This window comes from Lutra lutra, chromosome 10 (genome assembly GCF_902655055.1).
Source record: "Lutra lutra chromosome 10, mLutLut1.2, whole genome shotgun sequence".
Classification (NCBI taxonomy): Eukaryota; Metazoa; Chordata; class Mammalia; order Carnivora; family Mustelidae; genus Lutra; species Lutra lutra.
The window spans coordinates 9,948,279-9,973,960 of NC_062287.1; the positions used below are offsets into that span (position 1 = coordinate 9,948,279).

General features: G+C 48.4%; 1 protein-coding gene across 25 annotated transcripts in view; it reads left to right on the top strand.

Annotated features, from left to right (window-relative positions):
- The window catches only part of NCAM1 (neural cell adhesion molecule 1), a 298,788-nt gene that overhangs the window by 206,317 nt on the left and 66,789 nt on the right, over window positions 1-25,682 (top strand). The window contains exon 1 of one of the 25 annotated variants that reach the window (XM_047691564.1): window positions 25,048-25,078. The exons of the other annotated variants lie outside the window; for them this stretch is intronic. Within the exon in view, the coding sequence (XP_047547520.1) occupies window positions 25,063-25,078 (16 nt within the window). The 5' untranslated portion in view covers window positions 25,048-25,062. Of the gene's footprint in view, window positions 1-25,047; window positions 25,079-25,682 lie in introns of those variants that run through there. 25 annotated transcript variants of the gene reach the window in all.

A 25,682-nucleotide genomic window follows, 5' to 3' on the forward strand; every position in this document is an offset into this window, starting at 1 on the left:
CTTCCCAGCCTGATGGCAGATTCTAGCAGCCGCCATCAGGCCATCTTGTCTGGTCTGGTGTACGGGGTAAAGGTCATCCCCTCTGCACTCCCACTGAGGATCCTCACCTGTCCGGCCCCCAACACCCTCATCCTCGATAAGTTCTCCAATTATTATTTTCTTTGCCACAGTAGATTCTGCAAGTTCTCCTTGGTGGGGGATGTCAGGAGGTTAGAGCTTGACGATTGATCTCCACGTACTCTTTTTTCTGGGTCTTTTATTTTGCCTTATATTGTTTATTCACAGATTTTAGAAGATTGCACATTTTGTTTAATTATGTTGGAGACAGACTGGCATTTTAGCTGTTACAGTCTGTAGGAGAGGGGTTGATAGCAAAAATTATGTGCAGTTTAAATTGTGTTTGGTGGAGGAAGTGGAAATGAATAAAGCTGTTTTACCATGAAAAGTAGGTATTTTGCCTTGGATCTTGGAATAGCTTTTTTTTTTCCCCTTTCTTAGCTGGAGATGTTCTAAGTGGTGCATTGTCTATTTTGTTTGCCTTTTACAAGTCTGACTGTTATAAAAAGGAAATTTGTATCTGTATTTGCAAATTTGAGGCTGGCAGCTGTGTTTTGAAGGCTTAATCTGGGATCGAACTCAGATGCAAATGATCCCAAGTCGTTCGCTCATGATGGTATCAAGTTTTACTTTTTAAAAATACTGCTTGTGGCAGCTTCAGCCTCCACGGAGAGGCTGTTGACTTTTAGATTTTTAATAGGCAGTTCTGGAATGATGTTATCTCGGGAACGCAGTGGCTTCTGGTCGCAGCCTCCCTCCGCCGCTCGCGCATCGCAGCCCCCAGCAAGGACTGAGTCCTCCGCCCCCCTCCCGGCCCGCTCCTCCCCTGCCCCCCCCCCCCCCCCGGCTTCTTATTACATTAGCCATGTTTTTGATTAGTTGGGGGAAAAAAAAATCCCTCACAAAACCACAAAGCTTTTTGTCTCCTGTGTCTGTCAAAATGTGGCTGATCTAATTTGAATGAAATTTTAATTAGAAATATCCTGCCAAGATCCAGCCCTGATTTGAATATTTATAACTATGTTAAGAATCTCCATAAACCTGAGGTCTAATTTGAATTGCTTCTCTGGACCTCGGCCCTCGCCGCACAGTAAGAAGGATTGCGTGAGAGCGCAGACGGCCCACGTGATGGCTGGAAGGCGACGCTCTACGTGCGTGGCCGCCGCTGTCCTGATGGGAGCGGTTTGTCCGGGTCCGTATGTCGGGCTCGTGAGCGCTTATTTGCAGGGGCGGAAAATGCCTGACCGACATGAGCACGTGACCTGAAACATACACGTTCGAGGGGCAGCACGATCTGCCCGGAAAGCTGGAATTGGGGCGGAGGGAGGAAATCACCGTCGAGGTGCCTTCTTTCCTGCTTTGAGACTTGTGTTCTGGGGTTTAACCTGCAAGAGCCTCAGCCTCTTTATCTCTAATGTGGGAGAAGACAGGATGGGCACAGGCCCTGGAAGGGACCCACCAGCCCCGGGGACAGCGCTGCGACATCGCTCTTGGCAGTGGGCTTCTGCGGCTGAGGAGTAGAGGGGCTGCACTCTTGAGGTGCACAGGGGTCAGCCTTGGCTAGCTCACCGCCAAATGTCACTTTGCCTGAGTATCCCTCAGCCCCAGTGAATGTGCCCAATGTTAAAAAAATGTCTGTGGCTTGTTACCTTTGTCAGTATGTTTTAATGTAAATGTTCTGTGCGGGTGCAGCAGAATAATGCCTTTAGGTAGACAATGGAGTTCTTATTATCATCTGGTTTGATCTAGGACACCAGAAGTTGAAAATCCTTTATCTTTCCCCTTCTGAAGATTTCCTGACAATCCTATCCTTTTCACATAGCTGGAACAATGGAGAAGATCCTAGCAGGGGTTTAGTTTTCCTGCAGTGGGTCTCCAAGCTCACGGCCCCCCAGTACTACTGGACTGATCACCATGTTTCCCACTTACTGATTTCTCTCTCTCGTAGTTCAGACTCCATTTCTCCCATCACACACCAGCTCTTTCTAAGCATCCTCAGTTTCCCTTAGGAATATTTATGCGAAGTAGCACAGGTCAGGCAGGAATGTGCTTTGCATCTGAGAATAAATTTGTTAGGCTTTAGTGAAAAAAGAAAAAAAAAAAACACACCAAAAAAACCCCAACCATCTGCAGTAGTGATTTGTTCTACTAAATGTCGTCAACAGGTAGGGCTGTGACTCCCAGAAAGGAGGTCTCATGTCATCCTGCCCTTTGGTCCCTGGCTCATGCTGCAGCCTGTGGGGTCCTCCGGAGCCCAGATGCGTGGAACAGTCCCCACCTGGCTCTCCTGACCACCCTTGGCTGGCACAGATGTTAAAGATCTTGCATATTGGGGAACATGAAATAGTTCACGTTCAGCTTTGTATTTTTTTCGCTCGCATGTGACATAGAGAAGCCAGGTCCCGTTCATGTTTCCACGGAGCTGAAGACATAGAAGTAAAGGAATGGCAGTGAGGAGAAGGGAGCAACATGAGGGGTGAACCCAACCAGGGGCCCAAGCTCTGAAGCACACGAGACTCACATCTGTGCTCACTCCAGGACCACCACCACGTGCATCTCCTTCCTCAGGGAAGAGAACCTCTGCGTCTGCTGGAGGAGATGGAGGCGGGGGGAGAGAGAGTGTGTGTGTGTGTGAGTGAGTGTGACTGTGTGTTTGCTCAGCAACTGGGAGCCCAAAGTCTTCCTCCTCGCAGCCCCTCCGAAACAAAAGTTTCCAGAGGTGTCTTGGCCTGAGGTTGTGGGGTGATGTCGTGCTTCTGTGGGAGATCTGTATTCCTCAGATTGACTGAAGCCTTTGAATACTAACTTTGATGTGCTGTGTTAACCATCGGGAGACATTTTACAGTTGTTGTCGGGAGGCTGACTGAGGTCTCTCATGCAACACGACGAGTTGATGGGAGCTTAATCGAGTTTACCAGTTGCACCAGCTGTGAGTGACAGCACCGTAGTAACTCTGGGCCCGGGAGATGGAGGCTGTGGGTGCTCTTTGAAGGAAGGTGGCAAGGAGGGGAATGCGAGGGGTGCGTTTTGTAACAGTTTGGAAAGCACTGGAAATATGTACATCCACCCAGTCGGGAACCTTTGTCCCACTGGTCACATGTATGTCATTCATAGATTCACCTTCTAGAAAGTTCTTTTGATAGAGGAGTTCTGCACATTAGCCCCATTCCTCAAGAAGGGATGTGTATTTCAATATGCCACATGTGGGTTTTACTCCTCGGCCAGCCTGATGTCCTAGGCAATGGCCTAAATACCCCCAGGGCCTAGGGCTGGGGGCTTGCCAGTGAGGTATTTATGACACTGAAAGGGATGAGCCCTTGGGCTTTGCTGTCTGTCCTAATGTGAGAAATAATAGAATATCTACGTTTTTATGTTGGTCGTACCATTCATCATGGTGAAAAAAAATCATACTCCTTACATATCTGTACACATATTTATGTCCCTGCATTTAAAACCCAACACATTTATGCATGCACATAAATATGCATATATGGAAACACAAGAGGGGAAGGAGAAAAAGGCAAGAATAAGGAAACTGACGATGCTATTTAAGTGAGCTGAAGGCAACGCAGAAGTCGGTGAGTGGGTAGAAGAAGAAATGGTAGGGGGTAAAGACAAGAGCATGATGAGAACGTGGGTGGTTGGTCAACCGCCCACCAGATGCTGGTGTTTTTGATAAAATACAACATGTCTTAGTAGAAGAGGATCAGATCATCAGAAACTCTCATGGCAAGAATCCAGAGCTAGGAACCAGAGATGATGGTGGGCTCACTCAAGGCTCTTCATCATCTGTGCCCACTCCCGGTCCTGTGCCAGGAATGGGGCTGCGGCTGGTGCTAGTAGGCCGAGAATGGAGACAGGACTGGCCTGTGAGAGACTTAGGTCTAGGGAGAGTGCTTGGTAGGTAGCCTTTTAAGAGCAAAGATGTGTAGTGAAGATTCCTAACATTACTCTAAGTTGACTTCTGCTTTGATTGGGCTAGAAGGTTAATACAAGGAAGTAGCCAAGGTCAAAAAGAATGGTAGATATCCTACAGCTCATCAAAGCTGTTTCATCCACAATGGACTGAATTGTTGAACTTTACAGGAGAGTAGGTAAAGCCCTACTTGACCACTGTCCAGTTCTCTGACATCTTGAAAAATCATCTGGTATGTTCTGAGGTCACCTCCCTTCCCCACCTCCGAGAACACCCACTGGTGTGGGAAAGATAAACACACAGCACTTCACAGTTTCCAAGGGAGGTGTTACGGGCTTTTGCAGAGACGAATTTTCTTTCTGAGTTACATCGTAAGATATGAGACATCTGTAAATCTCCCCACTGTTTATTTTTTATATGTTTAATTTATGTGGTTTTTCTCTGTGGTCATTGGGATGGGGCCAGATTTAACTTAACAGATTCCTGAAGGCAGATACAACAAATGCCTTCCAAATGTTTCCACTGTACCATTAAAAAAATACACCATTTATTTTCCAGCCTGTTGAGGAAAGCTTGTCCATCAACCCCTTATGAGGATTGTTCTCCTCGATGAGAAATGGCATACAGCAGGGCTTGAAAATGCTGTGCCAGGTTCACCAGGAGAGGTAAACTTGCCTTTGGGAGGTTGGAGTTTATGGCCCTGCTTCCACTTCTCCCAAACTTCTCAATGGACTTTCTTGTCTGCCAGTGTGATAGGGGGTCATTGGCAGGACCACAGAATGTTATCTCAAGCTTCTCCTGGGATGTGCTTTCCTGGCTGGTGCAGATTCGCGGATCGCATAGTTAAACACCTCCAGTTGGAATGCTCGTGGCTCAGGTGTGTTTCACACTCACAGGTAGTCTAGGCCCGGGTGTAAGCTGCTGCCCCTTATTGGGGGGCCGGGGCGGCATAGCTGGAAGGGCAGCAACTCTTCAGGGCTCTGTCTTACCTGGAACCACCCCCACGTGGCCCGGAATTGTACCAGGAAGTAAGAGAGGATACAAAGAGCCACAGTTAAAAGTCCTCTGGGAGAAGGAGCCTCCCATTTTTCCTAGAGTTTGTCATGGAACACGAGGCTGAGGAGAGCAGGTACGGTGCAAGTCAGGGTGATGCGGGGTGAGGGGCTGGTGTCAGGAGGCAGACCCAGGCTGGCTGGGGAAGTACTGGCCCACCATGGGCAGGCTCAGATGGGGAAGGAGCAAAGGGAGGGCTGCCCCGTCCTCCTCTCCACTTCCAGTTTTTCTCTTTTATTTCTGTCTCTCTTGCTCGTGAACTGTCATGTTCTATCTCCCATGGGTCCTCCCCTGCTGCCCTCAAAAGGGATGCCTACAGCAGTGGTGACAGAGAATCCACTGGGGGAGGGGCTGCTATTTTAGAAAAGTGACTGTATAAATAGAGAGTTGAGCTCTGAAAAGACGTTCTTTAAAGACTGTGTGGGGTTTAAAATCCAAGAAACAAGAGCTAGACGGTACAGATGAAATAAATGCAAACACAGTCCTTGCGCTATGAACGCCCTTTCTTCTTCACCCTGTGCTCTCTGTGCCTCCGCCTTAGAAGAGAAAAAGGAACGAGGAGAACCTACACACAGAGGAGAGACAGGGAGACAGAAAAAAGGAGGCAGATGCAGAGGAAAGCAGAAGAAGAGTCAAATAACTAGGATGGGGCCGCCCTCAGGTCACACCACATGCCTAGTGAATCAGTGTGTCGACTGAACTAGGGTGCAGAGCTCACCTGCAGCCCTGGGCCTCGCTTTGTGCCCTTAGGCAGGCTGTGGAGCTCCAATGTATATTTCGTCATCAGAACCATGAATCCCCGGCAATGAGCCCCCTGCCTGGACATCCCGTCCAATCCCGGCTCATTCCCAGTTCTGATGAAGCCTCCATCATTCTGGGACACTCTTTAACATGCCTGCTTTTCTCCTAGCTCCTGACCAATGGTCTGGGTTTTGGCAGATGCAGGATAACCGAAGCAAGCCTGCCTACAGGAATCAGGAGGGAGAGTTTAGTAAAAAAGAAGGCCCGTTCGAGGCACCTGGGTGGCTCAGTGGGTTGAGCCTCTGCCTTCAGCTCAGGTCATGATCTCAGGGTCCTGGGATCAAGCCCCTTGTCGGGCTCTCTGCTCAGCGGGGAGCCTGCTTCCCCCTCTCTCTCTGCCTGCCTCTCTGCCTACTTGTGATCTCTGTCTGTCAAATAAATAAATAAAAATTAGAAAAAAGGAAAAAAAAAAAGGCCTGTTCCTTTCTAAGTAAGAGGAGGTAGCTCTCTGGTTGGCCTCAGGACAGAAAACGTTTGCTGGGTTTCTGAAGACGGCAGAAGCTGGGGAAAGAACTCAGAGTGTGATGAGCACATGGAAGATGCCAGTGAGAGCTCAGTCTGCCGGGATGGCTGACGCCCGGAGAGCTGAGGTGCCCTAGTGGGCTGCTCGTGCTGGGCTGGAAGAAGCAGCACTTGGTGAACCGCTCTTGGAGCCCAGAATCGGGGTTTTGAGTGTCAGGCAAGCCAACAGTGTCCTAAAGCTGTCCCATTGGCTTTCGAGAACTGATCATATGCAACTCTTTCAAACTCACGTCCAGAAATGTTGTGGTGGTAGCTGCAAATTTCTTGGTGGGAGTATTTACACCATAGGAATCAGCAGCTGCTGTAGATGAAGGCTCTCCTGCCACCAAGAGTCACCTGATATCTAGCAGCCTTCCACTGGGCAGACGGTAATAGCGGTCTTATATTTTTTTAATGATCTGTAATTACCCATTTTTAATGGCTTGAAAGCCTGGTCTTATTTTCTATGAGAGCATGGGTTTATGTGTGTAGTGCTTCCACCTGATTCATAAGAATTCAGCAGCCTTTAGCTAGGAGATAAAATGAGAACACATTTCCATTTTCAAGGTTTGTTTAAGAATTTTGCAACAAGTCGAAGGGGATCACGTCTGCTCAGCTAAGCAATTTGGTGTCTGTTGATAGCCAAACAGCCTGGAAAATTATCTCTGCCTCAGCTCACCCACTGTGCAGGGGAATGACACTGACAAGCCGGCTGCTTCCAAAGGCCTATTGTGTGGTGCTTGGCTGCACAGTGCTGAGGGAGAGGCAGACCTATGAGGGAGAGATGGACCTATGATTTAGCCATCTTTTCTTCTGTCTGCTTTGCTTAATAAGAACACCGTGAAACAGTCTGTGTGTGGCTTTTCTATCAACACTGGGGTCATTTCTTTTCTTCCGTCCCTTGGGGGATATGGAGTATAGACAGTCATCGGTAAGATTCTGGAATGAGCTTCCAACAAACTACATGGAAATTTCTAGAAGCATGAGGATGTCTGAAACCTAAACATGAGATGCTGAGATTTCCTTTACTTTCAGATTGTGTCTCTTGAAATATATGGAGGCACATGGCTTTTGTGACAGTGTGTCCTTACACAGCATCTTGGAAAACAGGAGAAAGTAGATAGAAATCCAACTCATTAATACTCTAGAGTGGAGGAACATTCACACTCGATAGCTCTGATCTTATAACTGAAGAAACTGGGGACCTAGAGAAGAGGTGACTTCCCAGAGGTCAGTGTGCAGAAGAAGACCCCAAATTTCCAGGCAGCACAGAGAAGCAGCGTCTTCTGCCAGAGCCAGGCTCTGCCCTCTCCTCCTGTTTGCAGCCCACTGGCCGTGGCGGAGGCTGTGCTCAATGTTCTGCACGCTCCTCCCTCATCTGACATGCACTGAGCACCTGCTGGGCCCAGGCACGGCCCAGTGCATGGAGGTTGGAGAGAATAAAAGCTTACAGTCTCTTCCTACAGATAAGAGCCGTCCCAACAAGAAGGGTGTATTAAGCACATCAGGGTTGAAAGGCAGGAGAAAGCATATTTGGTTGAGACACTTGGCCATCCCCAAGGTTCCTTCCTTGGGAAACATTAGCTAATGGAAGAAAATAAATCTTTAGAGGTAAATGCTCTAGGGTAGAGTTTTTTGTAGCATGGGATCTGGTACCAAAAGAATTATTATAAGGCATTGTCTGGAATGATCTTTCAAAGAGCCTCATGTCTGGGCACCTAGCTTTGGGCAGAGGATGATTAAGGAAAACATGGATCTTTGGGTCCTGTAGGCATGGCCTGTGAATGCGCATTCCAAGGGACAGACTTTCTGTAGCACTCAGATTTCCTTTCTTCTCTCCACCCCTTCTCGCTTCTACGTCACCGGGAGCATCATGGTGGAAGAGAATGGACGTGGGAGTAGAACGGCCCTGAGTTCTCCAGTGCCAGCTCGCAGGTAGCCTGTCAGCCTCAGCGTCCTCATCTGCACAGTGGGTAGCACTAGGCTCGCGGGAGAGGTTCAGTCCTACAGTCAGGGAGTGTACAGGCTTGGTACTGGGTTTGTATGGCATCTGGCCCAGAGTCGGACACTTGGAAGCTGACGTGAGTGTTGCGTCTGGAGTGGGGGCCTCACTCATGTTGCAGTTTCTCCTTACTACTCAGTACAGTTTCAAACAAGGATAGAAATGTCCCTGGTCTGGAATAGCCCTGCGGATTCCTCTGCTGGGACTTCGTTGCCATTTTCCCAGTCTCAGTAGTGCTGGAGAGATGAGTTCCTACTGCCCAGGCCGAGAGAATCCACTTGGAAGGATTTGCAAGCTGTGCTGTGAGCGCACACGGTGTGGGAGAGCCCTGGACAGCCTCTTGGGCACTGTCAGCCTCACGGCATTGAGCTGCCCACTCGCCCGCTGCCTAAGTCCGAGCGACATCCATCCCGGGCTCTGTTTGGTGGGATTTAGACTGGCTGGCGTCAGCAGGTGTGGATTCTAAGGCCTGAGTCCCTGCCTTGAGTGTGAATAGGCCTGTCGTGATATGCCACATTTTCCTTAGGAAAGGGTTTACCGTGTGATTGTAATCGGAGGCCTTCCGTTGCCTTGCCAGGAACGGGACTGGCAGTGCGGGCCGCTCCAGCCCCTCTGATTCTCTCCCTTTGTTACCACGACAGGTGGCCACCTGATATCCGAGGAGGGATTCCACTCCATTTTTGACAAACTAGCCTCCAGAGCTTAAAAATTCTTTGAATGAGACCCTCAGCCACTTTTGCTTCAAAAAGTGTTCCCTGGAATGGGCCCCGGGGCTACAGCCGGAGCACATATGTCGAGGTGGCCCGCGACTGCATAAGCCCAAGAAGAAGAAGAAACACAGATAGATGGGGCCGGCAGTTTCTTTCTAGTTCCCTGGTTTCCTTAGAGCCCTGTTGTAATGATGTTATTTGGCAAAACACAGCTTACTGTCCTCCAAGTTATTTATATGTCGTCTCTTAAGCCCATAGGGATTGCTTAACTCTTGAAGAAGCATCAAGCTTTCTGCCTGCGCCCCAAGGGGACTGGAAGCCTTGAGAGAAGAATAGTCTGTCTCGTTCCCTCATTCTCTAACTCCCTCTCCTACCAGACCACAGTAGGTCCGGGGCCGAGGGCGGGTGACTTGGAGATGTGCTCCAGGCTCCGCTTCCAGCGCGCCTCCCTCTGCACCAACACCACCACCCTCACCCCGTGCCCACCAGATGAGAGGAACGGGAAGGGGGTCACCTGTTGGGCTGGTTCTGATGCGCCTTTTCTGGGCTCTCCTGCAGTTACTGAACAGCGGTCGGGTGCTTGCTTTTCTGGGCCGTAGACTGTGTTAACGAAGAGCAATGGTGATCATGGTCTGTAGGGTGCTCACTGTGCACCGGGCGTTTCCCCTGCGTTCCCTGGCTCCTCACCACCGCTCGGCGGGGCAAAGAGCCTTCCCCTTTCTTTTTTTCTCTTTCTTTCTTTCTTTTTCTTTTTCTTTTTTTTTTTTTTTATCCTTCCCCTTTCTGATGGGAGAAGGGCCTGGGAGGGTGTGGCAATGGGAGCAGCAGCTGCAGGAGCTGGGAGGAGGGGCCGATTCCCAGCCCACCAGGTGGCAGCATGGTGTGCTGGGTCCTCTGTCTGATTTAGACCAGGACGTCAGCCAGTCACTGAATCCAAGGACTAGGGCCCCAGCTTGGGAGGGGGCTGGCAAGAGGTCAGCCCCTTCCAGGCCCACCAGGATCCCAGGCTTACTGTAGCAGCCCTTTAGACTTCCTGCCTGGGGGTTGGGACTCCGATGAGCTGTCGGGCTCCGTGAAGTGAGGGTTGGCTTGGAACTAAGTGGGGTTTTTTGCCTGCTGGTTGAGACCGCCCTGCTCTGCCTGGCAGGATGGGATAAGCCAGCCTTGGCAGGAAGATGGGAAGATTGGGAGCCCTTTTGAAGAATTGCCCAGCTGACCCCAGTTGTGTGACTATAAAGGTAGAATGGACCTTAAAAATCAGTCCAGTCCATTCCTTTCTGCATGAATAAAGTGGGCCCCGGCCAGAGAAAAGGACTTGCCTCAGATCCTGTGGGTGTATCCTGGGGGCAAGGCCAGAACGAAAGCCTGGTTTTCCGGTTCCTTTTCATCTGCTTTCCCACTCGGCCACCCTCTGCCTCTACTTTTATCCTAATTTTACTGCTGGGGCACCAGTGCCACGGCGCAAATAAGGCGATTAGCCCCAGAATCCAGGTCTTCTGCTATGTGGGTGCCGGATCCTCGTTCCACGGCACCTCCCGCCCTCACTCTTAGGGACTGACCCATGCATTGCCATTCAAAACAATTTTAAAATACGTTTTTTTAAAACCATGTAATTTACCGGGAGATGAAACATACATGAGAGAAAGGTTGCTTTCAGGTAGTGGAGAGCATTTATTGGAACCTGCTGGGTGTAAAGCCAAGTAGGGGATCTTTTGAAATTACAGAACGACCTGACCTCGCTCTTCGTAGCTTATGTCTAGCCACTTGGTGTGATTCTCTTATTCCCTCATTTTCTCCGATTTATTACTCAAGTCATCTCTTAAATAATGTTATCAATTTCTAAATTTAAGCTCCACATTATTTAGCCAGCCGGAAGTTGAGTTTGTACCAGCTACTTGAAAAGCAGGTGGGGTCCCCACATGGCGTACAGGGCATTCTCGGGGTCCTGTGGGTCAGACCTCAAGACAGCGAGCTGTGCTGACATCTAGGTAACTTGCATTTATCCTGATAGTTTAAAACAGAGGAAGCAAAGGAGGAAGCAAAGCAATAGGAAAATGTATGTCTATACTTCCTTCTCCATTTCCTACCTGTGGGCAATTTGTAGGGAGTATAAAAGACCTAGAGATCCACACTGAATGGTCGGAAAGATCTGTAACTTAGGTGGAAAGGCACCTGCAGGCCTGTAGTGGGTACGAATTCCTACACTCGGGGAAGAATGAATGAACCACCAAATAGCTTTTTCCTTTACAGTGAGACCTGTGTTGTAGGAGGGGGAAAAAAATCAATGAGCAAGCACAGAGATATTAAGAATGAATAATAATGCTTACATGGGAGAGGAACATTTGTCCTTGGGACTCTGCAGCCTTCAATGCAAGATGAATTCAGCTACGACTTATTTGAAACAATTGGAAGTTCTCTTCTATCAGCTTCGGCAGGGGATCAAGAGGCCCGCTTAAATACAGAGGTTTGAAATGTATCAGTAAAACAGAATAAAGGTGAGAGGGAGGTATTTCCTTGTCCCACCAACCGGAAAGACTCCTGGGCAAAAGGACTCACATTTAGTGCTCGGTGTCTTTTCTAACTGCCATTGTGAAGGTACTCCATATAGCATTAATTCATTTTATTTTATGATATATGGTTAATTCACGATTTCCGAAGGCTTTTTATATCAGAGCTGTGAAATCTCATTTTAGGAGGGGAGCGTGTCATGCCTCCTGCATACCTTCGCCTTTCCTTCCTGAGGTGGTTCACAAGGATCTGGGCCGAGCGTGCAGGATAGATTTCTTACACCATAACTACGTAGGGACCAGCACATTTATCTGTGGGAGCTTTAAACGAGGCTTATGCAAGGATTGTGGCAGGCCAAACCAGTGAGCAAAAAAAAAAAAAAGATTGCTCACCTGACCGACTGACACTTAACCGAGACCTTCTTTTGCAGCTCATGAGTTCCCCTGGGCAGGACGAGCCAGGGACACTGGAAGGTGTGCTGAGGACAGAGGTAGCTAGTTGTAACTTCATGTTCATTCGTACCCCACCCATTTTGAATGCAGGGCGTATCTGCCTTAAACAAAGCATGATGTGTACATGTGTTTGAGTTAGACTTTGCTGGCACGCTCATGTCACAGACCTGAACAGCAGTGCGTGGAATAGGAGTTTCTGCAGAACAGTGCTCCAGCGCTTCGGCCACGGGGGACAAAATACCAGGGCAACATAAGAACGATGGTGAAGTAGAAACCTTGGGGCAAGAGCTGGAAACATTGCAATGAGTTTGGTCTCATTTGCAGTGTATCTGTTATCCCGGCTCGGCCAGGGATCCCTGACTTGGCTTCATATCAGAACCATCAGAGGAATATTTCAAAGTTAGTCCCAGGACCCCCATTGCAGAGATACTGAGTCAGGGTCTCCGCGGGTGCAGCAGGGAAATCTGCTTTCATAAGCTTTCCAACTACTTCTTACCCAGGCCGACCTATGGTTCTAGGGCTTGGAGCCCTGCGTCTCATGCACAATCCCACACTGTGCTAGAGCGAACCTCAGAAAAGAAGAGGCAGAACAGGATCTTCAGGTTAGTTCAGGACAGAACTTTCAGGGCGGACGATGTGCAGAGCCCTGTGCTAAGCATCGAGGGTACACAGGCTCATGTCTACAGAGGTCAGTCACCAAACTGGTGTTAATCGAGTCCCCTGTGACACTGAGGGGCCATGATGGAGGCAGAGCAGGGACTGGCCTTCGTACCTTGTCACAACACATTCCGTTCTTGTTATGGCCATGGAAGCCATAAAGGCTGCAGAGGATCCCGGGGCCAGACCTTGACAGGCAAGACCAGGAAGTAGCCTCAGATCAGTCCTCCCATGGTCCTGGTTGACTTCCCAGGGAAAAAGAATCAGAAGTGTCACTTTTCTGGAGACCGCACTCCATTCACTCAAGTCTGGGCCAGCTTTGCATGGGGAGTCGAGGTCTTGTGGGAGGTGCCAGCAATAGCCTCAGTCTGTGGCACCCAACGGGAGGGAAGACACTGATCACACACAGCTTGGGTGTGAAGCCGATGTCGCAGTTGGTTTCTGCAAAGCCGTGAGAAGCCACAGAATTAGCATAGAGGGAGCTTCCGTACTGCATGAATGTGCCGACCAGTTCGTACCTTCTCTGTACCCTGATGCACTTTCCTTCTCTTTTGTCATTTTCTTTTGTGACCTTACAGAAGAATCTTGGTCCAAGACAAAGCCCAACCTAGGACTCAAACTCATTTTTAGTCATTTAATAGCCTTGCTTCAAAGGGCTAGGGACAAAAGACAGCTCACAGAGGTCAGATCTTTCATGAGGTAGTTTGTGCTTGGGGTGGTTTTTTCGTTTTTTTTTCAGCTTTATAACCTACCAAGAAGTTTCGGGTGGAAGTTTGGGTTTTATCCTCACCTCTCCTTACCTAGGAAGCAGGCACATCCCTCACAGTCCAGTGATGTTTGGGACGGCCATTGTTCAGACTGGGGGGTCTTGGGTGCGTGTGCATTGGAAATCTCTGGGTAGGTGATTCAAAAGGTGTCATCTTGCCTGAATGGACTCCAGGAGAGAAAGTCTGTGAGATGCAGACCCTGCAACAGAAAAGTGGAAAAGAGAGGCATCACTTCCCCCCTGGGAGAGCAGGATGAAATTTGGAGGCAGCTCTGTTGCCCCACGGGAACAGGAGCACCCGGGGATCATGCACTTTCCTCTCTTAGGCATTTACTCAACCATTTCTGGCCCATTAGCAGACTGGGTTGTCAGACTGTCACTGTTTAACAGCTTTCTGTAAGATACTGCCCTCTTTGAAGGCCACCTAGTGATGCTGACAGCTATGACTTGTTTCTAGAAATAAAGGCAGCTTGCCTTGTCACAAAATCAGGTCTAATGCATGACCAGGGAGGGGGGCATATATCCATGTGTGTCAGTGCTTTTTCTTCTTGGGCATAGTTTGTTGCTGCTTCTGTTGGGAGAGTAGGACTATGTCTGTCTGTCTTATGGAAGTATGTAGAAGGCTGACCCTGAGGCTGCAGTGAGGGGGGCAGGGAGGGAGGTGACCGAAGGGGAGTGAGAGCAGGGCCTCTCTTAGACAAAAGACAGGCCTGGTGGGGAGATCCCAGCCCGAGTGAAGCGAGTGGCCCATCCTGTCACAATCCATGCTTCAAAGAGTCCTGCTGAGTTTACCCCTAGGACAACACAATCAGCCTACTAGCGGACAGAGGCTGACTCATGACTGACCTGTGGCCCCAGCTGGCTGCATCGGGATGGCCGTGCAGTGTGGTTTTGGCAGGGAGTCTCTTATGGGGATAGAAGGGACCAGAAATTTAACATAAAACAACCTTAATCCTATGGGAGTGCCATTCATTTAAAGATGACCAGGTCACCTTTAGTCTTAGGGCTTCTGGGTTTTGTAGCTATGAGTACAGTTTGGAATAGAAACTAGTGACTGCTCTCCCAAGCTTTGCTACTGTTGGGGCTGATTCTATTTTTAAAGAAGGAAAACTCACTGGCCAGTGGCCTCAGTTTTGGCCACTGTGACCCAACACCATTTTGAAAGTTCGAAAGTTAGCTCCTGGAGAAATCACTGTCGAGACAGGCAAGGTGAAGGAGTGTGTGTGTGTGTGTGTGTGTGTGTGTGTGTGTGTGTGTGTGTATGTGTGTCTTCACCCCGTGTCCTGCCCAGGTCCCTTATGTAGACTCGGTGCTGGAAGTGTCAAGTGGCATCACTGTGGTCCCCGTGAACTCCCATTGCCAGGAGAGGGGATTTGGTCTCCTGGAGTTCAGAGGAGGTTTTCCAGAAACCTTCCCTAAAGTGAGAATGTGTCTCTTGGTAGGTTTTCCTTCTTTTTGGTGTGAGAATCCATAGGTTTAAGAAAGTTTAGTTACTTAGTGTTGAAGTTGCTATCACCTTGATGGAGAAGTTAGGAAGCATCGCTTCCATGAAGTCCTTCCTAAAAGAAAATGCTACCTCCATCTTACGATTTTGGTTGTGTTTGTTTCTCATGAGTGAATCTTGAGTCTGTCCCTGACCTTCAAATTGGCTCCTTGGGATCCCACTCATTTTGGTCCTTGAACATCAAAGCCCACGACACGGTGCCACTGGGGGAGGGGGCCCTCTTTAATGTTCTGTCTTTGATTTCATGGACTGGGACTCAAAGATTCTCCTGCCCATGGGGTAAAGCATAGCGAGAGTGTCAAGGACAGTTGTGTTTGGATTGGGGGAGGGAAGGAGCCTAAGTGAATAATGAAAGACCTTCACAGTGGTTGCTTAAATGAAATCTTGCTACAAAAACAAAATCCGAACAAAAAACTAAAAAGGCTGTCATAAGAATCTCATTCCGTATTTAACTTTATGACTTCTTAGCAGTTCTTTAGGGTTATAGCAGTATTGTGGGGGGGGGGAACTCAAGCATGATTAGCACATGAAGGAGGTCCCAGCTATCAAGATGAGTGTAACATTACCCATTGGGTTGTTTTTTTCCCCAACTTCCCCAGCCCTCCTAAAAAAAACTCTACCCAAATCTTTGATTAATTATAATTTGAAAAGACTGATAGCGACCTAGAATACAGCCAGAGGCCTTTGCTGTTATGAGGCATACAAATCATAAGGCAGAAGTACCAAGAGTGTAGGAAGGAAGGCCGATAAGCAGCCTGGGGCTGGAGGAAAGCTTCTGGGGCTCTTCTGGGTCCCTGAAATCACGCTGTGCGAAGACAAGAAGGAGGTGTAAGTGTAGCCAAAGGACTTTTAAGTGAGACTCAGAAAACAGTGTTATGGGTAATTCTATGGATGGATGGATTGTAAGGCTGGCAAGTAGAATACCACAGTCTCAGAATGAAGATGGACTTCGGATGTGCCGGGACCACACATGGCTGCCATCACCTGCAGCCTCTGCTCTCCTCTCCCCTCCCCACCACCCTCCCCTGGCTGTGGCTGCTCTCAGCCCTAACCTCCTGATAAGCCACAGAGCTAGATAGAGCATTTCAACTCATACCCTAGATGGTGGTGCCAGTGGGCGCGTTCTTATTAGTTCCTAACTTGGGAAAACAATATGATTATTTTCCAGATTCATGGATGTATACTATATGTAAAATTCTTACTTAAATGGCTCAGTTTTCTTCTGTCCCCTTGAAACTATTGTGCAATGTGGTTCTGTGTGTCATCTGATAGGTCAGGCACCGTCTGGTTGGGAGTGACAGTGGCTGAGGGAGTGGGGAATGGATTCTCCACCCAGGAGAAAAGATCATGGCCTCTCCTAGGAAGCTCTTCACCATGGATGCTCTACAGATGGCCTCGTAAGGAGAATGACTCCCTGAGGGCCAGACGACCAGATCCATGAATAATCCATTTCAAATGCACACCCTACAGAGGAGTGAAGATTCAGCCACGACTTATGTATCACCAAAGAACAATTTTAATATTAACATTTTAGTAAGGGATGAAATGGCTTATCCAGAATCCAGATTGGGGGGATTGGGAACAAGCTATAGATGGGAAAATCCAACTCAGAGCCTCTGGCCTGATCCTGTTGGTGGCCGCCACCAGTGCTAAGCACTTAGTGGTGGTAGAGGAGGGCTGCAGGTGGCCATGAAGGCCAGGTCCGTGGGGGAAGCGGTGGGAGAGCAGAGAGGATTCAGTCTGGAGATGAATGCAGGCTACAGTAGGGAGGGGCATGTGGCTGGTGGGCCCAGAATTCAAGGACCCTGTTTCCAACCCCCCTTCAAAGTCACTATATCCCGGGGTCTGGGTGGAGTATATCCTTGAGGAGATAGTATTTTTCTCTACTTCCGTGCTTAGCTCATCCAGCACAAAACCAGCCCCTTTTCCACGAAAGTTGACTTTAACTGAGCCCAAGTAACACAGACTTAAGATCAAGGATCATGGAGCCAGATCTGCATGGGTTCAGTTCTTGGTTCTACTCTTCCTGGCTTTGTGACCGTGGGCCAGTGACTTAACCTCTCAGTTCCTCAACTTCTTTGTCCCATGGGATAATAAGAGTACCTATCTCATAGGATTGTTCTGAGGCTTACACGAATCCAATAAAGTGCTTAGTAAGGTGACTGGCACATACTAATTACTATATATTTATATCTGTCTTTGTTTGAAAGTGTGAATTTTTCACATGACAAACCAAATTTAACAACTCTTTGCACTGGTTGTTTGAGAGATTATAAGCTTTTGTATCTTCAATAGCCCAGATGTGCTTAAAGCTACGAACACATAAGGACATTTTTGAAAGACACAGGCAGGATCTGAAATTCTCAGGATGAAGTTGCAGGCAAGCGTTCTCTAAATTTCTATTTTCTGGGTGTAAAGAACACAACATCTGCAAACAACAGCTGGACAAATATTAGAACATATAATTTCAACTTCTTGCCATGTTGGCAAAAGCTGTTGGGCGGGAGGAGAACAATTCTCCTTTGATCAAAGTACCTTTTCACAGCCAGAGGAAAAGAAGTTAGGTGAGTCATTTTGTGAACGCAGCCTTTCGGGAGAGTGGACCTAAGAAAACCTTGTTGGGGCGTCCTAGACACAATCAGATAGCGTGCAGGCAGATTGATAGATTTTTACGTCGTTCATCTGGAGAACCTTAGCTGAGTTCCAAAGAGCCATTTGCATCCTTGCTTGGCATTCCAGTAAGTTAGTTTCATGCAAAGGGCTGGCCTGGGAAAAAAAAGCAGACAATAGGAAGGGCAGTCAGAAAAGGAAACAGGGAAGCCAAGCTTCTGAGAAAAAATGGCCACGGTGTTGGAAGTAAGCAGACGTAATTGGCTTCGGACAGAATGGGCAGAGCCCCTGCCATTTCTCTGGCTTCCGTAACTGCGGTTTAATAGAGCAATTCTCTTACTTGATGACACCTGCTCTTTGGGGACAGACGTGAGAGTAGAGCAAAGCAGGTAAAATAACCACTGAGGACACACAGAGGAAGTAAGACACAGAAGGAAGAGGGGCCTCAGGGCGGGAATCCACTCGTGGAGCCAACACTGCGGGTCCTGGACTTGGCAGTGGGAGCTCTTGGCCGCTGCCCCCCGAGTTCCCCCATCTGTAAAAGGAAGGAGCTGCCAGTGATGCGTCAGGTCCTTTCTGGCTCTCCTCTTCTTTGTTACTAACAACTCTAGGGTCCTGAATCCAACGTAGTGGCAGAATGAGAAGTCTGTAACTGCAGTGTAACTAGACCCGCGTTTGCCACCTCTGACCACACACGCATGCTTTCTGCTGTGTGGTCCCCAATGCCGTCAGACAGTCCTGCCTTCACCCCTTGTGGACTGGGTGAGAGCAGGGTAATGCCCACTTGGAAAGAATTTCACTCCTCATCTGGAATCGGGACCTTTTGAGACTTTACGAGTATACGTTTGGCTTTTTGCTGCTTTGGAGGAAAAAAATATATATACATAGTAAATTCTTCAACACATCTCCTTCCATTATGACCTTCTTCTAAAATAAGCAAACAGAAAATAAACACACATCTTCTCATCAGAGCCAGGCTGGCTCCTCCCCCATGTCTGATCTGTGGGTGTGGTATGGAAGTCGTTGGGGTCCATCTTGGCCTGCTTAGTATCCCACTGAGTCATTTCTTCCAGCTACCCATTAAGGATGCCCCCAGTGCTCCCAGTAAGAACTGTGCTTTCTTGGGGATGGGAATTGGAGGTGGGAGGGAGGGCCTGGGCACCAGCATGAATCTGTTACTTCTGAGCAGATTAAATGAACGTGTCCATCTTCTTGCCCTCTAAGCGGGAGCACAGGACACCATGATGTGACATTTGTCAAGCCTTCTAGCTGCTGGGTGGTTTGTGGGGACACCAACGATGGCTTCAAACCACTGACTTCTTTTTTTCTATAAACGTAAACCATTTGATCAGACCTAACAAAAATGCTAATGTGGCCCAGTGAACTCGGGGAGGCCAAGAGAACTGAAACCATTTCGTGCCTTGGCTCTGTGTTCTGACTTGAAGCCAGCCCCATGATACAGAGCCGGCACCCCGTTAGTCCCGGTTCCCAGCAGGTGCTGTCATGTAAGATGCTAAGAAATAGAGCCCCTGCTCCTGGCAGGTGATTTTGCTGTTTGGCTACCAGAATTCCATAGGATGGAATGTCCGGGGAAATGGGGTATCAGATTAATCTCGTAGGCTTTGGTTGTGCAGTGACGCTCAGGACTTTTCTTCCTTGTTGTAAGGTCTATTATAATATCATATGACATGGGAAGCTGAAGAATTCTAAGGCCATGTTCGCGTTCTTCACACCTCCCCCCATCACTTTGGTAGAGCCAGGGGACGTGAGGACGCTAAAGAAAATTTTCACCGGATTCTTTATTGTTAGGAAACATTGCCCAGTTTGGGTGGTTTTATTAAAATGGAAGACTTCAGAAACCTGTCTGTTATAGGCACCCCGCATCTCCTTCGGGTGAATTCGGTGTAGCAGTGTCTACGTACATCTGTAACTTGGGCGTACGGCTTCATCATGACACTGGGAGGTTTGGTGTCTCCATTCTGGTGAATAAAGAATGAACCTTCCACCACCCTCAAGATTAATCCTTCCTTCCTCTTCCGGTCTTGAATTGTGCTCTGACACATCGGCTCTGTGCTGGTGTTCTCAACCAGGAAAGACCACAGCTTTCTGAAGGGCTTCCTTTACTCTCTAGGCTGGCTGGCATCCAGGGGGGATGCGGGGGGTCTGGCTCGTTCACACAGAGGGCTTCCCCAGGGTCTCGTTATAAACTTAGTTGGCCTGGGAACCCTATCTAGATGACTTCTGATGTTCAGGTTTAGGTGGGAATTAGAAATCGGCATTTCCGTAGATGGGGCCCCAACTGAGCAGCCCTACACATGGCTTCTAGATGGTTTCGGTTGCTGCTACTAGCCAGCTTTAAGCAATGAGGGTGCTTCCAGTGGCAGTTAGGATATGGTCTCCTTTGTGATGACATTATACAGAACCTGAAGCCAGAAATCTCTGAGAACACGTATTTTACAGTTCCTTTAAAATGACATTTAACTTTTGGGTTAATATTTGAAAGTGAAACAGTCTACCTCATTTTCTTCCTCTACCCACCTGGTATCCACAGTAGCTCAAGCCAGAATTATAGGACTCATGTGTCTAATAAGGGCGAAACTCCTTGTGATTACTAATTGTTTATTGGTTTTTCTCTCCCAAAATCAGATAAATTTACCTACGTCTAGCTGCTTTTTGAAACAATAGCAATCTGACCAGTTGCATTTTTCTACACACACACACACACACACACACACACACACACGTTTATCTAGGCTCACAGCGAATAGACCATATATACACATAGATATAAACAGTTACCATAATATGTGTCTATGAGTAGTCTGTAAAGGGTTCCCACTATCTTATTCTTGCTACAAGCATTATGGGGGATTTTGTTTGTTTGAGGGGTGTGTGTGTGTGAGTTCAGATGCTATCATATCTGTACCACCATGTAAAAAACAGCCAACAGAGCCTGAGCTGATGTTTGGTACTTTACATACATTACTTTTCTAAATCATCTCAACATACCTATGGGGTAAATAAATAGGGTCGTTACATTCATTAACAAATGTGGCAAACCAGCTCGGAGATTTCTCCTGAGAACTCAGAGTTTTACCTGGAGTCCGACCCGGGGTTTAGTCCCAGGCCTTTCTGACTCCAGACCCTGACTTGTTAACTAGGGCTCTCTGCTGACATTAATTATCATGACAGTCCGGCCACACAAAGGCGATCTTACTATCGTTTCCGTGTTACAGATGAGAAAACAGATCACGGTGAAGTGGTTGTCTAGAGCGCCTGCATTATTATTATTTGCCTTTGATTGAATTCAGTCATCTTTTTACCAATAAAGTTGGGATTAGCAAGTAGAATAACCTAAAGTAATGTAGAGTGTGGAATTGGGCCACCTGGCCGACTGGATCATTCGAGAAGGTTACCTGATCTTAAGCCATAAAGAGAAACATTGCTTCCCTCAAAAACTGTGATCAAAATAATTTTTTTAGTAAGGGTTGTTAATGAAGATTTGTTAAGAATAATAATACACAGCAAGCATAAGATGTTTATTATGTGCCAGACACTAGTCTAAGTGCTTCACAAATATTAATTCATTTTGTCTTTCCAACAGCCCTCCATCTGTCCCCATTTTACAGATAAGAAAACAGAGGCACCAAGAGGTTAAAACACATGGCGAGATCACAGTTAGTAAGTGGCACAGCTGAGATTCACACTCAATAGTCTGGTCCAGAGTCCTGGGCCTCAGCCATTCACCAGTATTGCCATATAGGTTTTGGCTTTGCTTTCGTTGAGTTTGGTTGGTTTAGTACTCAAGCTATCCTGTATGTTCTCTCAGGTGCTTTCCTCATAAGGAGAGCAAACTGCTAGAGGCAAGTGGGGGCCCCTCCGTTGTTACACTCCTGGTCCAGACATCTGGATCTCCCACTGGTACGGTCACATGAAAGAGAGTTAGCATTCAGTTATAATTGAAAAATAAAAAACAATTCTCCATGGAAGTGCTTGAGAACAGTGATATGCAAGGTTCATTTCTAGAACAATAGCTAACAAAATAAATGCATAGTGACACTTTGATGTCTTTTTCAAAAATCCTTAGCTGTTATTAAATAGGTTCTAGAAAATTCTCTTATCTGGTGTGTAGTGACCGATCACATTAATCCTCTGTTGTTCACCCTTAAATGGGTGACCAGGGCATCTCCTTACCTTGGTTCCGGGCCTGCTGCACACCTGCAGTCCATCTTCCTCAGCAATTAGCATTTTTATCACCATTTAACAAGAAAATATTTTCAGTTATCCGTGGGAGACACCTGGGTTTGCATTCTGCTATTAGCTCCTACCTTGTCAAACACATTAGAATCTTGAAAAAGAAAACCGGTAAAAATCAAACTACAGCAAGAAGTCACTGACTCCAGTGAAATCTGTGGTCTCCTTCTTTAACTCACAATAATTTTTCTCTGTTGCTTTGCTTTGGTAAGAATTCCACCTCTCCCGATAAGTGCCTTAGCATGTTTTATGAACTAAAATCTGAATTCACTTTTCTTTTAGCAACTAAAGGAATTTCTCTTGCTTCTCTAGAAAGTCGAGAGTGCCCAAACTTCTATTTACCTCTAAAATGGTTTGCTAAATTAAGTTTGCCTCTTTGCGAACATAGCATTGGTTTTTAAAAAACAGTTAAACGGAAAACACATTTGAAAACGTACAGATCTCCCCCAAGCTTATTTTACTTTTTAAATCAGATGAGTACGGGGGCAGGGGGGTCATTCTGTTCTTAAGAGAACCCTTTTTCTGTCTGTTCACAAGGGATAGAAGAGTATGGCAGAAATATCTGGAGTTTTCGACTCCATCCAGCCTGGGTTGGAATCTGGACTCCCCCATTACCATTACTTATGGCTCTGGGCCTCCACCTCCCCATCTGTGAAATCGGAGTTATAATGCTATGATCATATAATATAGCTATGTGTGCGAAGAGGCCATTAGAGTTAACCAGGGTAGAGACGGAAGAGCAATTTGACTGTGAGATGTTTGTACACTCTGTTCCTTCTAGCCCATGATTTGGAAAGAGAGCAAATGGTAACTACTAGGTCATCATGAGCCTATGAGATGGCCAGCCAAAGGTCAGTGGTGGTTGTGGAGTGTAGAGGGAAGAGCTGGAGCCTTAGAATCGGATGATTTTGGGGCGCCTGAGTGGCTCAGTTTGTTGGGCATCTGCCTTCGGCTCAGGTCATGATCCCGGGTCCTGGGATCGAGCCCCGCATTGGGCCGCCTGCTCAGTGGAGTCTGCTTCTCCCTCTCCCTGTCCCTTTCCCCCTGCTTGTGCATTCTCTCTGTGTGTCAAATAAATAAATTGGGGGGGGGGGAGAATCAGATGATTTTGAATCTTAACTGCTCATTAGTTGAGCAGTTGTTTTGCTTCTCTGAGCATTAAAATTCTCTTGTATAGGATGGAGACAATTAGGAAGGCCTTCCTATGTCTCTGAACTGTTGTGAGCATCAGACGAAGGAATGACGTATGTTTTGTAAACCGGAACCTGTGATCTGGCCGTGGGGGATGGTGACCTTTTGGGTTTAGACACCCATGCATGTCAGCGTGCATCTCTGGACGCATCTAGGAGGGGGTAGGGTAACACATGGCCTTTTTGCAGAGCATTTGTGCAAAGCAAGAGTTGAAATACTTTTTCAGGGAGAAGGGTTTTCCTAGGTGTCTTTAAAGGTAGGAGTTATGCCTGGTGAGGAATTTTCACTTATATGTGCAACCGGAAAAAGGCAAAAGTTGCGGGAGGGATTTTTATTGCAAACAATGAAAGGCCTAATAGAGTAAGGAGGACGGGGCACCACAAAGCAGAGGGAACGGGTTTGGAGAGTAGAGCCGGATTTCCACGTACCGTTATTAAACTGAATAATTCAAGGTTGCGCGTTTGAGGAAGAGTCATAAGCCATTGTGCTTCGGTGGAAAACATCCAAGCGTTGACTTTCAGAGAGTCTGGGGTTCCTCTGGCCCAGCTTTGACTCTGCTGCTTTGCAGGAGGAATCGCGCTACCTTTTCCATGTGTGCCGGGAGTTTAAACGGACATGTCTTCTTTAAAAACCTTCTGTGATGATGAATGTATGCGTGGGCTCTGCTTAAGCCGGGAATTCCTTCGAAACTCTTGTTTCTGATCGCTCTCCGGGGCCCAGAGTCGGAGACGGGCCACATTTGGGTGGGTCTGAAACTCTTGAGCCTCGCCGTGTTCTCTGGCCCCCGGAGAGTCATGTTCCATTTGAAAAGAGCTGAAAAGCTGTTTTTTCACTTGGGATAAGAATATCCTTCTCGAGGCAGTGAGGGCTCTGACAATAACAGGATCCATATGTCGGAGCTGGCGGCTGATGCTCGGCATATGGGCCCGTGAACCTTTCCGGCAGAAATACGCCTCGAATTCTCTAGAGAATGCCCCAGTAAACTCCAGAAAGGACCATTACTTAGGGGACGGATGGCACAGGCACGGCTCCGGGGCTTTCATGGGCCCATCGTTCCATGGAACGCGAGCGGCGGACAGAGTGGAAAGGCCTCGGTTGGCCTCACGATGGATGGTGCTGGCCGGCAGCCCTCTCCGTCAGGCCCCGTGCCCCGGGATGGAAACAGCCTTAGCAGCTCTGGGCTTGCTCTGTTCTGTTAGGGGGTGATGAACCCCAGCGGTCTGCCTCATGTTCTCCAGATTGTTCGTTGAAGCAAATGAGTGGAAACTTTTCATCCTCTACTCAGAGAGGCAGCGTTGTAATGGAAAGAACGCTTCCCCGGGAGCCGGGGGGCTGGGCTCTACGGCTACCACCACCTTGACCCTAAACAGAGGTGACCTTAGCGGAGGCACTTTCTCTGTCTTTCTCGCAGGGGAAAGAAGTAAGTGGGACATGGCGCTGGTTGAAACTCCTCCTGGCTCCGTCGATTTGGAGCCGAGCACACCTAGCTCTGGCCAGAGGAGATGATAGAAGCACCACAGCTAGAGAAACCATTGTGAGCTGCCCTCTCAGCTCCGTGTGTTTTCTGGCATTTGGGGAACGGTAGGGGATGCCCTTTCTCTGCTCTCTGAGAATACAGTCCTGGGCCCCGGCTGAGTCATCAGCAGTAAACCCAGTGCGCAAGTGGCAGGCTGCCCCCAAACCAGCCCTGGGAGGTCTGAGTCCAGCCTCCCCTCTAGTTCTCATGGTGGAGCCCTCAGCATCCTCCCTCTCTGCCTCTGCGGCTTCTCTGGGGTCTGCCTTGTTGTTGGTGGCGAGCAGGGTCTCGCCTCCAGTGGCCCGGTGCTCCCCACGGCTCCCCTGGCCAGCCCCCTGCAGGCCCTTTGATCCGTCTGCTCTGCCGAGTGCCCCGTGGCCCCTTCATCACGGAGCACAGACTGAGCCCCGCAGCAGCTCCGCCTTCGAGTCCGTCTCCATGGCAACCAGCAGGCCCCGGTTCTGCAGCGCAGAGAAAATGGCCGTTGGAAGGAAGGGCTCACTGAGTCTCTATTACCCGGCCTGTTGGTCCCGGCCCTCCTCCGTATCTGCTTGAAGAGGCGACATGCGTCGAAACAAATGTCCGTTAGCTTTTAGCTTTCACATTTACTTTCCCTAAGAGGAGGGGAGGCAGAAGGAGGTTGAATCCAAATGGATAAAAGCAGTTTTTTCCCCTGCCCTAAAACTATATTTTCATGAGGAGCAGTTATCGGCTCCGAGCAGATACTCGAGGAACCCAGTGAATCTGGCGGTCTGTGGGATGCCGGGCAGTGTGTTCTGTCTTATTGGTGGAGAGGAATGACAGAGCACGGCGATCGTCAAAGGAAAATCCAACGCAGGTAGCCAGACGATACAGGGAACTCCTCAGGGCACAGACTACAGCCTTCCGGGAGGGCACCTGACTGACTGCAGTGACGAGGCTGTGCGCCGACTCCTCTCACGGAAAGAGGGGTGTGGGCCCCCTACTCACCCGGCCAGCTGAGCGATAGGCGTCCCCTGCTTCCAGATCCGTCCGGGTCACCACGGTGACTCCTCCTCTGTAGTCATGAAGCACGGTGACATGGGGAACTGGAGAGGTCGGGAGTGGCAGGCCTCCTTGTCACACAGCCGTGGGGACACTTGAGGCTGATTTCCAGAAATAACTGATCTGTTATTTCTCTGAATCCCAGAAGTGCTTCTGTTCAG